The sequence below is a fragment of the Neovison vison genome, chromosome 13 (genome assembly GCF_020171115.1).
Source record: "Neovison vison isolate M4711 chromosome 13, ASM_NN_V1, whole genome shotgun sequence".
In the NCBI taxonomy this organism is placed as follows: Eukaryota; Metazoa; Chordata; class Mammalia; order Carnivora; family Mustelidae; genus Neogale; species Neogale vison.
Window position 1 is genome coordinate 146,028,215 of NC_058103.1, and position 18,849 is coordinate 146,047,063.

Here is an 18,849-nt window from a genome sequence, read left to right on the forward strand (position 1 = left end):
GCTCCGCCCTCTGCACCAAACTCCATTGCTAGCATATACGTGGGAAGCAGAGAACAGGTTAGGAGTCAGGGGCACCTGGGTTGGAATCCTGACCCTGCCACTCCCTGGCTGTGGGATTTGGGGAAGTCATTGACTTGCTCTAAGCCTCCGTCTCCAGGCCCCCCTCTCGGGATGATTGTGAGCATTGAATGAGACAACGTCTTTGTTCAGACTGCTGTCGGGCACCATGCTGGCTTGGGGGCAGCTTTCAATACAGGGTCATTTTTAGAGGATGTAGTTGTCGGTGCTCAGGCATGCAGGAGACCCAAGGAAGGACGAGCCCAGTGCCCACTCCTGTAGGCACCATCTCCTTGCGGAGACAGACGAATGCTGCATGCCGTGTGTGATCCTGCTCTAATGGAGGAGGGTGAACTTGGTCATAGTGGGGTCCTGGTGAGACTTCCCAGAGGTGGGGGCCAGCAACAGCTAGAGAAGAAGCTTCAGTTTGTTTCTGAAACACAGCTCAGATCAGGACATTCCTGAACACACACACTCCCCAGAGCCTCCCCATCACTTGCAGAAGGTGTAGGTGACTCACTAACCTAATTACAGGGGTTCTTCAAAATGTGGCCCCGTGGCCCCGCCTTGTTTGTAACTTCCTTTAATCCTACCAGTTGGTTGTACTCCTTTCTTCATGCCTTTGCTCATATGATCCTTCCCTCCTCGAAGGCCCTTTCCCTCTCCCATTGGGTCCCTGACTATCTATCAAGGCTCAGCTCAAATGTTACCTTTTCCTCAGAGCACTCCCAGGCCTCCCAAACGGAGTGATTTCTGCATCTTCTCAGCTCCCAGAATTCTCTCAACCAGAGAGACCTTTCCTCGTGGGTTGTAGGATTTATTCATACATCTTCTCTCCCATCCCACATGGTGAGCCCTGGGGGCAGATACGCATGGGGCCATCCCTCCATCCTCCTCAGCACCCACGACAGAGTTTGACAGAGGAAAGGAGGGAGGGAGGAAAGCCAAAAATGGCTGGAACTTCTCCAGAGGAAAGGCAAATAATTATTCCTTCCACATGAGAGCTGAAAAAGAATCCTCTGCTTTTCAGAGCTCATGCTCTAAGAAAGGGAACGGAGTGTGGGTGAAGGATGGCCATAAGGTGAAGGTGTGACTCTTGATCTCAGAGCTGTGAGTGTGAGCGCTGTGTTGGGTGCACACATTACTTGAAAAATCTTAAAGAAAAAGAAAAAAGTGAATGAGGTTTTTTTTCTCCAGTAACCCATTTTCTTACTTACTCTTGACTAGACCCTGGGACTAAATTTACAGAACCCGAGCGTCTGTCCCAGGGAGACAGTGGCCCCCTGTTTCCCACCAGCCACAAGCCAGGCACCTGGCCGTCTGCCTGCCCAGGGACTCGGCTGTCACCCCAAACACCTGATGGCCCTTTCTGACAAGCGGGCCTTGCCACCGGGACTCTCGGCTTCCAGACACCTCTACCAAAGATCATTTTGTAAACCTGGGCTCTGTTCTCAGCTCTGGAGGCCACCGAGGCGTCACACTGGACCCTCTAGCCCCTTCCCAAACCCCAGCAGGAAGGCGTTCTCCATTCTGCCAGGTTGGCGGTGAGCACGGAGTGGAGGGAACTCAGCTCTTGGCCCAGGATCCCTGCCCCAGAAAAGGAGCTTGTGCCTGATGGAAAGTTTGGGCTGAAGGACACTCCCTTCCAAAATCCCAGGTTCGGTATTTACACATCGTCTGAAATTAATGCAGAGAAAACCTCTAAGTGCCCAGCTGGAAGGGAAGTCTGAGAGCAGGAAGGGGTGGGTCCCACGTCCTAGGGTTTTTTTCCACAGAGAGAACGGGGCAAAGCTAAAAGTCCCTGAGTGAGTGTCCGGGAACATGTACATGTACCATGTACACCTCCACTTTAATCTGGTTTTACTGGGGATTTGCAATGGCGAGTGGGGAGAGGTGGGCATAACGGGGAAAGATTGGTGGTGTTGAGCTGAATTATTCCCTCCAGTGCTGCCCCCCTCCCTTTGGGGCCATGATGGCTGCAGGCACCCAGCCTTTAGGAAGCAAGACCGATGGCCAGCCTTTCTTCTCAGCTCCCGGACTCAGCCTCCCCCCACCCAAGCCTCTTGTAAATGCAGCCTTCATCAGATGCCAGCATGGCTCCAAGTTCTGTTTTGTCCCTGGATCTTTGGAGTCCCTCCCCACTCCGTATACAGCCCTTCTGCCCTACCCCTGGTCCTTTCCCGCAGGAGAGGAACATGAATAAGTGTTTCCATGGGTGATGTATGAGTATTTCCATGGACTACAGGAATGCTCTCAGCTCCCCTGACAGCCCCTGCTCCCAGGTACCCTTTCTGTGAGGGCTTCTCATGGTTTCCAAGGCTGAGGAGGCAGGAATACCTTGAAATCAGGTGACATCCAACAGTTATGATCAGTTTTAGGCTCACCACCTCTTGCATTCCCAAACTTAATCCAGAAGGGACATTGCCCATGCATTAAGAACCATCCATTCAGGGGCGCCTGGGTGGCTCAGTGGTTAAGCTGCTGCCTTCGGCTCAGGTCATGATTCCAGGGTCCTGGGATCGAGCCCCACATCGGGCTCTCTGCTCAGCGGGGAGCTTGCTTCCTCCTCTCTCTCTCTGCCTGCCTCTCTGCCTACTCATGATCTCTGTCTGTCAATAAATAAATAAATAAAATCTTTAAAAAAAAAAAAAAAAGAACCGTCCATTCACATATTCAATGAACATTTTTTATTGACCTGCTGTGTGCCAGGCACTGTTCTAGGCACTGGAAACAGACCAGTGAGCAAAAGAGAGGAAAGTCTCTGCCCTCACGGGACGTATATTCTGGGAGGGGGAACAGATCATCAACACACAGGAAAGGACGATAATTTCCAATAATAATATAAATAAACAATATCAGGGAGGCACAAGGTGGGGGTGAAGGAACAGGGTGGTCAGGGAAAGGACCTTTGGACTGAGCCTGGAATGTTGCAAGGTGGCCAGCTAGGGAGCGATACACAAGTGTATCTTGTGTATACCAGATACCAAAAGGCTCTTAGAAGGAAACAAGTTGGGGTGCCTGGGTGGCTCAGTGGGTTGAGCCTCTGCCTTCAGCTCGGGTCGTGGTCTCAGGGTCCTGGGATCAAGCCCCGAATCGGGTTCTCTGTTCAGCAGGGAGCCTGCTCCCCAACCCCCACCCCGCTCTGCCTACTTGTGATCTCTCTCCATTAAAAAAAAAAGGAAACAAGTTTTTGTGCTTAAGGGGGAGCTAGAATATGGCTGGAAATGGAAGTAGGAGATGTGTTGTAAGCAGGAATGGGGGCAGATCACGTAGGGCCTTGCAGGCCATGGGAGAGGAGGGCTGGCTTTCACTTCAAGAACATTCACCCTGTGTTCCCGTGGAGTACCCAGGCCAAGCTTCCCTTTGCTTCAGCTCTCCCTTCTGATTGAAGCTTTCAGTGGGATACAAGCTCCCTTTCTCCCCACTCCTCCTGCCAGCTCCCCCGACGGGATCAGACTACCTGGGGGACATAGAAACTTCTGTTTTGTGATTTGGAAGGAACAAGAAGAAGTTTAGAACATGGTTCCCTGCCTCTCCTCTTAACTGGAAAGAAGCCATTTCCAGAAGCCTCCCCAGGGGTTTTCTGGCCAGAGATGGCAAGAAATTTGCCCAGCTTCACCCAAATAACAAGTTGTGGGTCAAAGGTATGAATTCAGGTTGTATTTTTAAGGTTTTCATCTTCTCCCATACTGCATTTTTCCCGGAAAACTGGAGCAGAGACCACTTCAGGGAATTGCCCAGAGCCTGCGTTCACAGTGGACCCCAGAGAGCAGAGGAAGAATAGCCTATCTCTTGTCACAACAGATCCAAGTCAAACAGTTATCAGCCAAAAGTCCCTAGCAAGGACATTTATCAGTGGGTGAAGGAGATCAAGGCAGAAAGGGCAGAGAGGAAAGAAGTGGTTGTCTTCTACAATATTGTATGTCTTCCATGCCCTGACCAGGGTCTGCTCCTTCCAGTTCTCTGCTCTGCTCACCCCTCACCTCCATAGGCAGGGCCTTCCCCTTCCCACCATGCAGGCCTTCAGCAAACCCAGGCCTGCTTTTTTTCTTTTTTTAAACTGTGGAACCAGTAAAACCTAGACCCTGGCTGGGACGGTGAGGTTGGCCACAGACTGGCATTGGCAGAAACAGCTCCTTGGGCTAATTTCTGAAGCTGAGTTCAGAAAGGGCTTCCTTCCCTTAGCTTCCCCCTCCCTGCGATCAGGAGCATGAGAAGCAGCAAGGAGCTGGCCAGCGCTTCCAGCGGCCAAAGGTGAGGGTGGGACATTAGAGCTCCTCCCTACCAGTGGAAGGTCCAGGAGTGGGTCAGGACTCTCTCAGTTGGGAATTCACACCCACGCACAGAGTGGACCCTGCATTAGTGATAGTCAAGAGTTCCAGATGCTTCGGTGACAACAGAGCAAACAAAACAGGAATAAGGAAATCAAAGATATGGAAAAAGACACACAGAATAAGAAATAGGAGGAAGAAGGAGAGAGGAGAAAATACAAAAAGAATCTTCTCATTCACACAAAAAAATACCTTCACAAGGGGCAAAGGCTGTGCTGTGATTCAGCAGATTCCCCAGATTCTGATTCCCCAGCAGATGGGGAAACTGAGGGCTTCCATGAGTTCCCCAGTGAGTGAGAACAGAGCTAGGACTGGAATCAGCTGCCTGGCTCTCCCTTTCCATACCATCCCACCATCAATTAGCAGCTGCACTTGGGGTCACTATGGCTAGAGGTGTCCTTGGTGTGGGATCGCTGTCCCATTCTCAATGCTGGGCTTGAAATCCCAATCTTAGGTGCATATGTCAACATCATGACGCACAGAGGTAGGATGGGTCTTGTCTGTGAACAACAAGAAAAGAGGCACTGTTGTGATCTGCTGGGGACCAGGGGCTGGGGGAATGGGTGGCTTTGGTCCTTTTAAATCTCTCCCCCAGGACTGAAGTCATGGACACAGAGCCACTTAGTGACTAATCCTACTGGTCAACCAGCCTACCAAATTCAGGCATTCACCAGTAAGTAGGAATCGAATACCATTTTTTGTTGTTCCCAGCGTTGCATGAATTAATGTGGAGGGAATTCTCTTTTTTAACGTAAGCCTTGACTTTCAGCCTTAAGGAGGTCACAGTGTGCATGGTGAGGCAGAGCTAGCAGACATAGGAGAAAACCTAGTTGCTAACTTGGCTGTAGCAGCAGTCCTAGTCAGGGGAGGCGAACCAGCCTGGTTCTTTGTTTAGCGTTAGATGCTTCCAGTAGTGTGCTGGTAAGCCCACTCCCAAAAAGGCAGGGAAAGCCAAATGCCATCATTTGTGGTGTTCCCTCATTTTCCGCGCTAGAGATAGTCCCATGACCAATTTCAATCTCCCAGTGTGCCATCGTTGAACACGGAGTTGGAAAGAGATATGGGAAGTTATCTCTGCCCAGCCAATGCGGTCTAGCCCTGGCGTCCCACTGGTTCTCCCTGGGACCCCAGGAAGGGAAGTCCCAACTTGTCTCATCCCTGGGCTGCACATGGGTTGTGACCTTTCCAAAGCCACAGGCTGTACCGGTGTGCTGACATGAAGGAACACGGCCAAGTACGTCACCAGTGATGTAGCTGAGATTTATTGACTGCAAAACGCGAGTGGCCTATCCCACAGCTGTGGGCTCCACCAGTGTGAGCCTCCAGCCTCCCTTCTCCTCCGACAGAGGCCTGGGGTACTCGGGCCTCCCTTTGTTCATTCATTCATTCAGCAGGTATTTCCTGAATGACCTCTCTCTGTGCTGGGTGCTCTGCGGAGGGCTGCGGAGACTTTGAGGACAAGACACACTCGGAGAGCTAACAACAGGGGATGATGATGACCGGGTCCCTAGAACTGGGTTCTGGTCCTGGCTCTACCTCCAACTTCCTGTGTGGCCTTGAGCAAGTCACTTAACATCTCTGGGTCTTAGTTTCATCACCTGTAAGCTGAAGGAGTTGAACTTGCCATTCACATGTCTCTTCCAGCTCTGGCTTTCTGTGGGTCCAGGAAGGGAGGTGAGGTTGGGAGGGCACAGGAGGAAGAGTTGAAGGAATGGGCAGGTCTGTAAGAGAACAGAAGACAGGAGAGCAGAGGGGACCCCTGGAGATCTGGCATGAGTCCCTTGAAAGAGGAGTGGACATGTTGAGTGTGGTCCCTGAGGGAGGAGTTCAGGGGTGGAAATTATAATGGGGGCAGGTCATTGGAGCCCAGCTTCAGCCATGACATGAGCCACCTTGTGAAGGAGCAGGCTGCTCCTATTCAGTTAGAGATGAAAAAACCACCTGTCTTGGCCATGAGGACAGGATCCCCGGCAGGGAGGTCATGGCTATAAACCCCAGCCACTGGCCCCTCTTCCGGTCAGCTCACCCAACCCTGCCACCAAGGGACATCATGGGGAGAGTGGTGTTGATGGCTGCCTGCCGAGTGCCACACCTCCAAGCCCGGGACAGAGTTTCCGCCCCAGATAGGAGAGCCGGACTGGTACATTATCTCACTTGGTCTTGAAACAGCCATGGGGTTGTGTCCTGGGGTATTAAAGTAGTAGGTGGCCAAGCCAGGACTGGGCCTGGGGGTCTCCATTCTAGAGGGGGGGGGGGTCTCAGGTCTGGGATCTCCATTGGATGTCCTGGAAGAGGGCTTCAAGGCAAGGGGGTGAGCTGCCCGTCTGGTCTCTTAATTTGGTGGAGTAAAGGCTTAGGCCCTGGCTGGGTCAGCAACCGTGAGGCAGAGTCTAGCTGATGAGAACGTGGGGGTTTTTCCTACCTCCAGCTATGGGGCATGCACACGTGAGTGTGTGCGCGTACACACACACACACACACCCCTTCAGCCCAGTTTAAAAACACTAGTAAGCTTACTTTCCCATCAGGCCTCCTAGTTCTTCTCTCCTGAGAAAGCCAGTTCCTTGGTGACCCACCCAGCCATACACAGAACCCCCTCAGCCCCCACCCTCCCATCATGCTCCCCCAAACTCCTCGTCTCACTTCAATCCAGACACCCCAGTCCCTTCCTCTTCCCCAGCCCTGTCCCCTCGCCACCACCTCACTGTGCTTGCCGTGGAGAAAGGCCTCCCTGTTGACAGGCTGGCAGAGTCCATCTCCTTCCATAAAAGACTCAGTGAGTCCTGGAGACACTTGGAAGCCGGACAGAATGGTATTTCTCCCTATTTTCTTTACAGCTGAGAAAACACAAACACAAGAGCATATTTATTGCAATGTTTCTATCCCAAAGTTTGTCTTAAAAAAAGAAGAAATAAAATTAGTTTCTCTGTCCAGTCCACCCCTACCCCAAACCCCTGCCCTTTCCATTCCTGGTGGAGGCCAGGGAGAAAAACAGAGCGGGCCCCAGCCCCACAGAGAGGCACGGCCTCTGGGACAATGGCGGGCTTGTTCATGGAGTTTGGGAAGAAACGCGCCTCCAAAAACATACACAGAACTTCCAGTGGAGGGTGTTCTGAGGGAAGAACAGGCGGGCCCTGTGTCTGGACACCGTATCTCGGAGGCTCTGGGAAGAGAGGAGCTCGCAAGTCTAGCCCCCTCCCCAGACAGGAGGGGACACCTTACCCTTCCAGCCTCTGGGGGACAATTTCCCACAACTGGTGGGCCTGAAGGGAGTGCCACACGTGAGAGGCCCCAAACGGACCTGGAACCCCAGAGAATGAAGGCAGCATCAGAGGAGGAACATCTCTGAGGAGAAGCAAGGGACTGCTTGTTAGGCCTCTGGGATTTTCCAGATGTCCTATGGTGAGAGGGAAACATGCCTCACACACTCATCTCTGTCCCCTGAGTGGGGACAAAGTCCTTGGGGACTCTGTCCCCAAGAGATGGGGACAGACCGTCCTTCCATCTCGCAGGTGACAAACGCATGTGGCATGAATGACAGTGATGGAAAGAAAGGTCAACTGGGTCAACCCAGAGTCCTGGGCCCTACCTGCCCCTCCCCCATGCATTCCTGGGAAGGGAGCCCAGGAGATGCCCCCCCTCCACTCCCCCCCCACCCCGGCTGATGGTGACTGAGCCAACAGCGACACCTGCTGGGTGTCAGACTCTGACACAGCGGGGAACCCAGGGGTGCCGTCCCAGCCTCCCCAAAGCTCCACGCTTGTCTTTGTTCCAGGTCTTCCGTTCCTTCCACCTCCCTCCCCCCACCCCACAAGGAGCATCTGTGATGCAGATACTTCCTAAACCAAGACGAAATGCTCCCAGTCTGGAGGGGAGGGGAGGATGGGTGCCAGTGCAGGTCCCACCAACAGAGCAACTCAGGAAACATCCTCAGGCACCTGTCATGGATGCCAGCCACAGGGTCTGCTACAGGACCACACACTCTCCAGCTGGTGGTGCTCCGTCTTGGCCGCACATTAGAACCTTCTGGGGAGCTTTTAAAATGCCTCAAGACTAGGCTGAAGCTCACGTGATTTCCATATACAGCCAAGATCGATGACCACTGTTATGGTTGATCTCTTGTATGTTTAATGGGGTCTTTTTGGGGTCTACCTGCAGTGACCCACTTGGAGTCAGGGGCCCAGCTGTGCAGGGGAGGCCTTTATGTTGTGGTTGTCATGTATTTGTATACTTGGCATGACAGTTTTACTGCAGATAACAATAAGGAAGTCTTTTCTGATTTCCAGGTAGTCATTGTTTGAGCCAGTAGGAGGGATCTGGGGGTCCTGGGATCTCACTGCTCTCCTCCATGATTAATCTGTCCATTCCAAAGCCTCCTCAAGGGCTCTTTGGTTGGGAGTCCTTCCCCTGGCTTGACCCAGGCCCCTGTGAATTGTATTCCAAAGCTCGGGCTTTCTTTATCCTAAAAACACACAAGATTCCCAAATTAGAAGTTGGGGGCAGGCCTGGATTCCATCAAGGAGGTTGGCTAACTGATTTCATTTCTCTGGGCCTGGGGGATTATAACAGACTTCTCCAAAGAGACAGAATCTATTGGATGTGTGCGTCTATAGAGAAAGGAATTGATGTAAGGAATTGGCTCACATGATTCTGGAGGTACCAGGTAAGCCAGAAGCCCAATAAAACCAGGGTATAGTTCTGGCCTGAGTCTGAAGACTCGAGACCCAGGGAGAGCCAATGTTTCAGAGCAAATCTGAAGGCAGTTTGAAGGTCATCAGGCAGGAGGAATGGGCTCTCTCCTGGGAGCGGTTCAGTGTTTGTTTGTTTGTTTGTTTGTTTAAAAAAAAAAATCACACCTTCCACTGATTAGACGAGGCCCATCCACATTATCAGAGCAACCTGCTTTACTTAGTTACCAACTTAAATGTTCACCTGATCCAAAAACACCCCCAGAGACGCACCCAAAATGATGTTTGAACAAATATCTGAGCAGCCCAGGGTCCAGTCAAGTCGACATGACATCAACCATCACAGGGATCCTTCAGACACAGCCTTTACAGGTCAGAAGGTGGGACGTGGCCTAGAAGAGACAGGAGGAGGTTTCCAGCCTCGCACGTGTCATCAAACGGAGACATCCGTGGAGGCTTTACGGAGAGAGGATTCTTGGAGGAGACACCCCTGGAACCTACACGCAGCCGCCTTATCTTGCTGGGATGTCAGATCTCCGCCCGTGGAATTGATCGCCTTGTGTCCTGTGCCACGTGACCCCCCAATCTCACCATATCTGAACCTCCAACTAACCCCTCCGCCTCCCTTCTTGCAGGTGAACTATGACCACTTTACTCCTGGTGTTTGTGACTCTGAGAGTCATCACAGCCGTCAGCTCCCTAGAAGCTTCAGGTAAGGACACTCCCCGCGCGTGCCTCGCACATCCAGCAGCCGCAGAAGACTGGATTCCGGGTACTAGGTCCCGAACTGAGTGCTGCTGCTCCCAGGGATACAAGCTCCCCCTTCCCGGCCTTTTCCCGGCCCTGCCTGCCCCTTCCCTATGGAAGGCAAGCCTCGCTGCGCGGGGAGCGCACCCGCGCACCTGAACGCACGCACGCACGCACGCACGCACGCACGCACGCGCATGCGCCCTGGAGCCCTGGCGCTGGTCCGCTCCTGGCCGTCCTCGCAGATGGGCAGCGGAGAGGGGGAGCTCCTGGCGGGTATCCATCTTCCCGTCTCTTCTCTGTGGCTCTTACCTTAAACCGCCACACGCTGAGCTTGGGGTTGGGGCGGGATTATAGATAAGCCCAGAGAGGAAAAGCTGCCAAGGAAGGATCTGCTGGAACATCAAAGAAGAGAAAATTCCTTGAGAAGCAGTAAGAAGTCCCCAACGCCTCACGCAGGTCTTTGTTTTTCTTGGCAAACCGTCCTCGGGAAGACCCTGCGGGGTCTTTCGCATATGGCAGGCACGTGGTGGGTTTCTGGTCATGGAGCCCTCAACCAAGTAAATGAACTGCCCCCTGACTGCAGGACGGGTTGGCCCCAAAGTGTGCTGTATCTCCCTTAGACCTAGGCAGGAGAGGCCCCTGCTCTGGGCCATGCACTTTCAGGCTTCCCTCCGGCCCTCCTCCAGCCCCAGTGCTCCTTAAAGGATGAGGGGTCTGTAGGGACATGTCCATCCAGATCGAGGCTCTCTCCCTTTAGACCACACTCTGGATACCCAGCATGCCCCAAATTACCTGCCCACGTGGACCCAAGCCACTTCCAGGACCCATCCTCCAAGAGGGAGGACCATGCTCTTGGTGAAAGCCGTCCCAGGCCTGAGGGAGAGGTCAAGGGGTGGCTGTTTGTGTGCGGTGTGGACAGAGCTGGGGTGTGAGGGCTGGGATAAGCGCAGACCCCTCACGGTGCAGAGAACTGGCAAAGAAGGCGGCCTCCTGCTTGGCCACCAGAGTCCAGTGCAAAACGCTAGGGAATCCAAGAATTCTAAATTAGAATCTGGCTTTTCATTTTTGAAAGGTATCATTGTCAAATAAGAAGATAGAGCATATTTTATTTAACAATCTGTGGACTTGATTTATAACTTTTAAATATTTATACGTAGGATGTATGGGTCTCCAACTGTACTCTCGCTCGGGGACCCACAAATATCCAGCCCTTGGCTGTAACCTGGGTGGTTTGCCCACACAGGCAAACCAGTTCATAGGGTCACATGAGAGCTTTAAAAACTGCAGTGTTGGGCCCTGCAGTCACTTTTAGCTCTCCCGGGAGAACCGGAGAACAGCCAGCTCTAAAACCATGCTGTGTTGTGGGGTGAGGGCTGAGCATTCAGAGGGAGATTTTTTGTGGAAGGACCTAATAGTGGCTGCCCAGAACCTCAGAGCTTAGGGCTGGGCCCCCCAAACTTCCCTGCCCCCCCGTCCTTGCCCTGTTACGTATTTACCACCACAAATATCTGAGACATTTTTATTTTCAACCTGTAGGATCTCCTGGAAAAAAAAAAAAAAGGGCCCCATAAGTCTATGACCTGCCGTGAAAGGTGCTATTTTTGCAAAAGCTGTTTCTTTCCCATTCCAGGAAGATCTTTTACTTCTAAGTGGATTTGGTAAACATGTGACATCTTCCCTACCAATACTCTCCAGGATTTTTTGAGGAGCTGATCATATGCCACTCTCAACACCCACCCCTCTCTGACTTTTTGTGGACGTACATGAATGTCTACTCTTCTCTGACGCTTCTCCAGCTGGCCCCCTATCCCTGAGTCCCCAACAGCAGGAGAAAATGCCTTGTCCTTCCACAAAGACGGGATGGCGTCCAAAGCAGACCTCAAGTGTCTGTCATTTTGCATATGAGCTTTAAACATCATGTGGATTTGTTTTTCTTCCTCATCACAATTTTTCCTGCCCGGAAGTGATTTTCCCCCAAATCTTTAAGTTGTCATTTCAGGAAGATGGGAGTCCTTTTTCTCTTATGGCTTGGTATCCCCTGGGGTACCCCAGGTTGAGAAACAGAGAGGCAGAATCTCAGCTCTAAAGTTTTCTTTGCCCTCCCTGCAGCCCTTTTCCAGTCCCATAGTTCCTGTCTTGAGGTGAGGAGACCGGGGTTCTTGAGGAAGGTTGCTCTGGAAAAGGTGTTGCAAAGCTTCCCAGAATTCCAGATGGTACAGGAGTGTCCCACACACACACCGTAAATACAGACGCACTCACGGGATTTTGTCATTTCCAGAACTGACCAGGAGGCTGGGTGGTCCTCTCCAGTCACTAACAGCTCTGTCCCTGCCCCACAGACCCTGACAACTCACTGAGTGTCAGCATCCCTGAACCGTCCCCTCTGCGGGTCCTCCTGGGGAACTCCCTCAGCATCCCCTGCTACTTCATCGACCCCATGCATCCTGTGACCACCGCCCCCTCCACTGCCCCCCTCGCCCCGAGAATTAAGTGGAGCCGCATTTCCAAGGAGAAGGAAGTGGTCCTGTTGGTAGCCACGGAAGGACAGGTGCGGGTCAACAGTGCCTACCAAGACAAGGTCTCGCTGCCCAACTACCCGGCCATTCCCAGCGATGCCACCTTGGAAATCCAGAACCTTCGCTCCAATGACTCTGGGATCTACCGCTGTGAGGTTATGCACGGCATTGAGGACAGCGAGGCTACCGTAGAGGTCGTGGTGAAAGGTGAGAACGTCCCACAGGGACACTGCTTCACCTGGGGAAAGAACCAGAATGGTATGACCCCTGGAGTGGATGCAGGCAGGCTGGTTTTCAAATCCCGGCTCCTACCCCACCAGCTTCCACCCACCTGAGTCAAGTCACTTAACTTCAGTTGTGTCTCTAACACAGAGATGGGACTGTCATTCTCTCTGGACTTTGAGGGACTTAAAAACATCTTGGCCATCATCACATGTAAATGAAAGTTTGTGCTTTGCTACAATCCCATGATTCCGTGATCATCCCCATTTTACAGATAAGCAAACTGAGGTTAGGTGATCTGCCTGACGTTTCCCTGGAAGCGAGCCAGAGTGGTCTCCTGACTCTTCATCCAGATGTCTTTTCCCTCCCCCACCTCCCACCCCAGACCCATTCTCAGCTCCAGAAGCCAGAGAAAGGGATGAAGCCTCCCTGGTTCCCTTTCTCTCCCTGGCCCAAGGTTAGTTTGGTTAGTTTGAGGATAGGGTTCCCACTAGGATGCCCCTGGGCTGAAGATACTTGGAGCTCTAAGTGTCTCTTTCCCTGAAGAAAATATGGGGCCTGGGAGTGCCACAAAAAAAAAGTAAAAGAAGGCAGATTTTAGTTCAATTCAAGAACTTTCTGATTATCAGAATTATCAGATATTCAAAACAGGTCCTCTGTAAGGTAGTGAGGTCCCCGTCACTAGAGGTATTTTAGCAAAGGCAGAAGGACCACATGTGAATGTGGGGAGATCAGCGCATCTGCTAGATGCCCAGACCAGGCCCCTTGACCGTAGCCATAAGTCTTCAAGGACTTTGATGACAGGAGACTGTGCCTGACCTGCTCTCCCACCTGCGTGTGTCTTGCAGGCATTGTGTTCCATTACAGAGCCATCTCCACGCGCTACACGCTGGACTTTGACAGGGCGCAGCGGGCCTGCCTGCAGAACAGTGCCATCATTGCCACCCCCGAGCAGCTGCAGGCCGCCTACGAGGACGGCTTCCACCAGTGTGACGCCGGCTGGCTGGCCGACCAGACTGTCAGGTATGCCGCCAGGGCCACATGCAGAGTCGGGCAGCCCGGGCGTGGGGCTGCCGTGATGCTGTGGCCAGCCTGGGCTGGGGCTGGAGCAATGCCTCAGCCTACTCTAACCATCCTTATGTCGTTGTTCGGGAGCAAGTATTCGATTTGGGGCCATCCAGTTGAGCTATGAGGAAAGATACAATCATGGGTCAGCTATGCTGCATGCAAGAAATTCACCACGTGCTTTTCCAGAAAGCTCCAGTGCTCCCGGGCAAATACTTTTAGTGGCTGCAAGGAATTTTAAAAGAATATAGAACTTGCACAGAAAGCTGTGCCTTAGTTTTTTTTTTAAAAAGGGGCTTATTGTATTCATTTGAAAATGTAGCGTGAGCAATAAAGCAACTGTGCCCCTTGTCCCAGACCATCTCAGATAGGAGCCCTGGGGTGGTCACGACACATTCTGGAACGTCCGATGACAGTGTCTGGCTCTGCTGATGGAAGACTCCTGACCTGTCTAGATCCTTGTCCGTCTGCCCTGTGGCAGAGTCAGGAGCTGCTGGTAACTTCACCCTAAATGAGCAAATGACCCATCATTACCCTTCCTACCCCTGTGCCCCTTTGCCATGATCTCTGCAGTTTCTTGAGGCTTTGGTGTTTTGTGGTTTTTTTGTAAAACCCTTGCCTTTTTGTTGTTGTTGTTTTTAACAAGGCAAGACATAAATTAAGCTTTCTGGTGCTTTTTTTCCGTGCGGGCGGCTGCTGAGGGATGCGTAGCCCAGCCGCACAGACAGAGCTCTGCCCTCGAGGGATCTCAAGCCCTGAGAGCCTGTTGAGGCGGGATGAGACATGCATTCAGGGTGGGTCAGAGCACTGAATGGAAGAGCCGGAACCACACAACCTCCAGAAGAAAACAAAGGAAAATATCTTCACAATCTTGGGGTAGATCTTTCAGATCTTAGGACACAAAGGCTATCAGCAGGAAGACAAGACAAGACAGCAGCCTAGCAGAGTGCAAGAGCCCGCCCTATGGCCTCAGAAAGAGCTGGGCTCAAAACTCAGCTCAGACACTTATAAGCTGTGTGACCTTGGGCAAATTGTTTATCATCTCAGGGCCCAGTTTTTTCCAGGTTAAAATGGAGTGTTTCTAACACTTGCCTCATTAGGTGGACGTGAGGCTCAAATGACGCAAAGTAGGGGTCGGCAAATGGTGGCCAATGCGTCACATTCAACCCACCTTTGTTTCTGTACATGAAGTCGTGTGGGAACTCTGACTGCTTCACGCTACCGTGCCAGAGATGAGGGGTCAGGATGAGACTCTGCGGGCCACAAGACCTAAAATATTTGCTCTTTGGCCTTTCTATAGAAAAGGTTTGCAGGCCCTGGATGTTCGGTTCCAATATGTATTTGGCAAAGGGGGCTGCCTGTAATCGCCACTGACTGTGAAAACGTGTATCTCATCGAAGCTTGGGGAACAAAGGCATAAAGACGAACAGTCCCCATATCCAGGGCAGATGCTGGCCAACACACCAGTGAGTCCTCCTCCCACATGGGAGGAGGATACCAGGGCCCAGGCCACGTACGCCTTCTGTCCCCTGAGTGTCACACCACATCCACTCTGGGTTCCCGGCAGGTACCCCATCCACACTCCCCGGGAAGGCTGCTATGGGGACAAGGACGAGTTTCCAGGCGTGAGAACCTATGGCATCCGCGACACCAATGAGACCTACGATGTCTACTGCTTCGCTGAGGAGATGGAGGGTGAGGCCCTGTCCCCTTCTCCCCAGTGACACTAGGAAGCATGTGGGCCTCCTCTGAGGCAGACCACAAACCCAGGGCAGCGCACACCAGACCCCTCTCTGCCTTGCCCAGAGAGGGTGGGGGGCCTGTGGGGGGATGGAATGGGCCCCCAGGTCCCCTCACTCCCCACTTTGGAAAGAGCTTCAGCAGGCGGTGGACACCTACCAACCACCTGGTCCCACTACTGGGCCCAAGAATGTTTGTCTCTGTCTCTCCGCTGGGCTGGGCTGGGACTGCCCCTCCCAGCCAGGACCCCTGCTGCTCTGACCAGCCCATCGCTGTCCCAAGGGTCACTGCACCAGTAAAGCCCAGCCCAGCCTTGTCACCCTTGCAAAGGACACCCCAGGCCACTCCAGGGTGGGTCCATCAGAAATGTAGTTCCCAGGAGAGCCGGCTGCCCTTCCACCCTCTCTAGTTTCCCTGCAGCCAGCCCCCAGCGTCATCCAGGCTCTCCTGGTGGGCTGGTTCTGGAGAGCCTCAGTGGTGGCAGGAAGGAAGCTGGGGTCTTTCTCTGCTTCGTAAAGGGTGCTCACTTGATCACAAGCAGAGCTTCCTGCGTGACCCAGGCATGTGGAGGACTACCTCTTCTCACACCTGCACACATCACCTCTTGACACTCCAGGCTCTGCTGCCTCTGCCCCCAGCCCACCCAAGTTTGCAGCTTCCCCCAGGCTGGAGATAAGACCTGACAACCTGGCTCACTCTGAGGCTGGGACAGTCCCCTGCTTTCTCACCCCGGGGCTCCCTTTCTCTCACCCCCCCGGGCCCAGGGCCTGTTAAGGAGCAAATATTTGTGTTCCTGTTCTTGGCTCACCAAAGGCACGGCCAATCAGAGCTGCCACTAAGTGGGGACGACCCTCGCCTTCCCAGGAAACAGATACCCACTCCCAACCCCTAGCCCCGACCCAACATGCTTAGGTTTGTGAAAATAGTAAAAAGAGCTCACGAGGCCCTTATGGATGCTTTGGGGCCTAGAAACCCCCATTGGGGAACCACCACTGGGAGGGTCAAAGTCTAATACCTGTTCTTCCCATCACAACTTGGATTTTTTTAAAGGATTGCTTGCATGGACAATGCTTAACTGCTAGGAAAGATGCCCTGGGAGGGGGTACGTTGCACAGCAGAGCGTGAGCAAGGATGCTTTAGAGCAGGATTTGGAGCCTAGGAGTCACATGGATTTCCTGGGGATGCAGGGCAGGAGAGGGGACAGAGGTCCTCACCCTGCCCATCCCGTCGCTCCCAGGTGAGGTCTTCTATGCGACGTCTCCAGACAAGTTCACCTTCCAGGAGGCGGCCGATGAGTGCCGGCGGCTGGGCGCACGACTGGCCACCACGGGCCAACTCTACCTGGCCTGGCAGGGCGGCATGGATGTGTGCAGTGCCGGCTGGCTGGCCGACCGCAGCGTGCGCTACCCCATCTCCAAGGCCCGGCCCAACTGTGGGGGCAATCTCCTGGGCGTGCGGACCGTCTACCTGCACGCCAACCAGACAGGCTACCCGGACCCCTCGTCCCGCTACGATGCCATCTGCTACACAGGTGGGGCTCAGAGGGATGCCAGGAAGCGGGCGGCGTTGTGCTCTGGGAATGGGGGCCCAGAAGATGGGAGCTGGGAATGGGGGTTGTGTTCTACCCCTTCAAGGGGCCACAGGTGCCCAAACCCCATGTCTCAACACCCCTGTTGTCACTAGCTCCTAGAACACCTAAGGGAGAGGCCCCGAGCAGGATCCCGCCCTGGCTCGTCAGCTCAGAAGAGGATTAAAAGAGCGAGCTTAGACTCTGTGTTTGCTCAGGTTGGAGTCCCAGCTCTGCCACGGGCGACTGTGCAGCCGGGGAAAGCCTCAATGTTCCCAGCTGTCCGAGGGGTGGGTGGCGGGCACGAAACCATGCCCCCCCCCAGAGGCGGGCACCATTATCCACCCTCTGGAATCCAGTGTGCAGAAGGACCACAGGGTCATTGAAAAGAGTGGGCAGGTGGGGACAGTGCTGACCCACAATTTACTTTGGAAGATTTAGACTAAACCTTTTAAAAATAAGGTTTTTATCTCATGTTACAACCACATGCTAAATTCTTAGAGGAAAAATAATGTGGATACCATGGAGCTGTGTCCCTGTTATGACGAAATTGGGACAGCACGGTGGCCTAGCTCCTTCCTGTTCGGCTTTCATGGCCTGACTTTACACGAAGAGAAGAATTTATGCCAAAGTAACAAAGATTCCCCCCAAAGCCTCTCTTAACCTTTCAGCATCCTAAGCAGCCTTTTGGAAGTGGTAGCGCGCTGTGCGTCTCCTCTTTCTTAAAATGATTGACTGGCTTGTCCTTGCCGGTCGCTCTTTGGCTCATGACCAAGGCAGGCAGTGGTCTTAGGTCCTTTTCACCCATGTCATGGGCTCCCACATCTTTGGCAAGCTTTCTCAGTTCCGCTTCTTAACTGATTGACCTTGTCCTGCTGGCCAGTTGCCGCACCGGGTACCCAGAAGAGAGGTGAGGAGGCAGCGGGCGTTGATCAGGAAGGGAGGTTTAGCCAGAACCTGTCATACAAGCGGTGAGCCGCTCGGTCAGTGTCTCGTGGCCTGATCCCTTGGAATTCTTCAGCCACACGGAGACGGAAAGCTTTCCTTCCCTGGTGGGGAAGGAGGTGGATCTGCCACTCAGCTCCCTCAAGCCAGCCCCAGGTTGAGCCACTAAAGCCTGTCTCTCTCCCCCGCCCAGGTGAAGACTTTGTGGACATCCCAGAAAACTTCTTCGGGGTTGGCGGCGAGGAGGACATCACCATCCAGACCGTGACCTGGCCTGACGTGGAGTTGCCGCTGCCCGGAAATGTCACCGAGGGTGAAGCCCGAGGCAACGTGATCCTCACCGTGAGACCCGTCTTCGGTGTCTCTCCCACTGTCCCGGAGCCCGAGGAGCCCTTCACGTTCGCCCCGGAGCCCGAGGAGCCCTTCACATTTGCCCCTGTTGGAGGGGCCACTGCCTTCCCTGAGGCTGAGAACAGGACTGGAGAGATCACGGGGCCCTGGGGTGTTCCCGCCACGCCCGGCCCAGCCTTCACCGCCTTCACCAGTGAGGACCATGTCGTGCAGGTGACCGCAGCCCCAGGCGCAGCTGAGGTGTCTGGGCGGCCACGATTGCCTGGGGGTAAGTGTCCGCCCTCAGGGGGCTGCATGGGGGCTGGGGGGCAGGTGGAAAGAACTTGGAGTACCTAAGGATCTGTACCTTCAACTTTGCCTGAGACCTAGGCCAAGCCTTCCTCCCCTCAGACTCGGTTCTCCTCGCTTATAAAACAAGGAGGTGGGCCAGAGAGCGACCCCCGTGCTCTTTTGCCGCAAAGAATTTCCTTCAAATGAAATCGTAGGTGGAAATGGGAGTATGTGTCAAGCAGAACAGGATGCCACATGGATCAAGGGGGGAGTGGAGCCAAGAACTGGGGCCCTTTTGTCCAGGGCCCCCCCTCGCCCCATCAGGCACCGCCACGGAACAGAGCTGCTT

At 53.5% G+C, this 18,849-nt stretch overlaps 1 protein-coding gene across 2 annotated transcripts in view; it reads left to right on the forward strand.

Annotated features, from left to right (window-relative positions):
* Positions 1-9,716: 9,716 nt before the first annotated feature.
* The window catches only part of ACAN (aggrecan), a 35,654-nt gene continuing 26,521 nt past the window's right edge, over positions 9,717-18,849 (forward strand). For both annotated transcript variants that reach the window (XM_044230976.1, XM_044230977.1), the window contains exons 1-6: positions 9,717-9,786; positions 12,164-12,547; positions 13,411-13,585; positions 15,195-15,322; positions 16,605-16,898; positions 18,073-18,498. In XM_044230976.1, coding sequence (XP_044086911.1) covers positions 9,717-9,786; positions 12,164-12,547; positions 13,411-13,585; positions 15,195-15,322; positions 16,605-16,898; positions 18,073-18,498 — 1,477 coding nt within the window. The remainder of the gene's footprint in view (positions 9,787-12,163; positions 12,548-13,410; positions 13,586-15,194; positions 15,323-16,604; positions 16,899-18,072; positions 18,499-18,849) is intronic.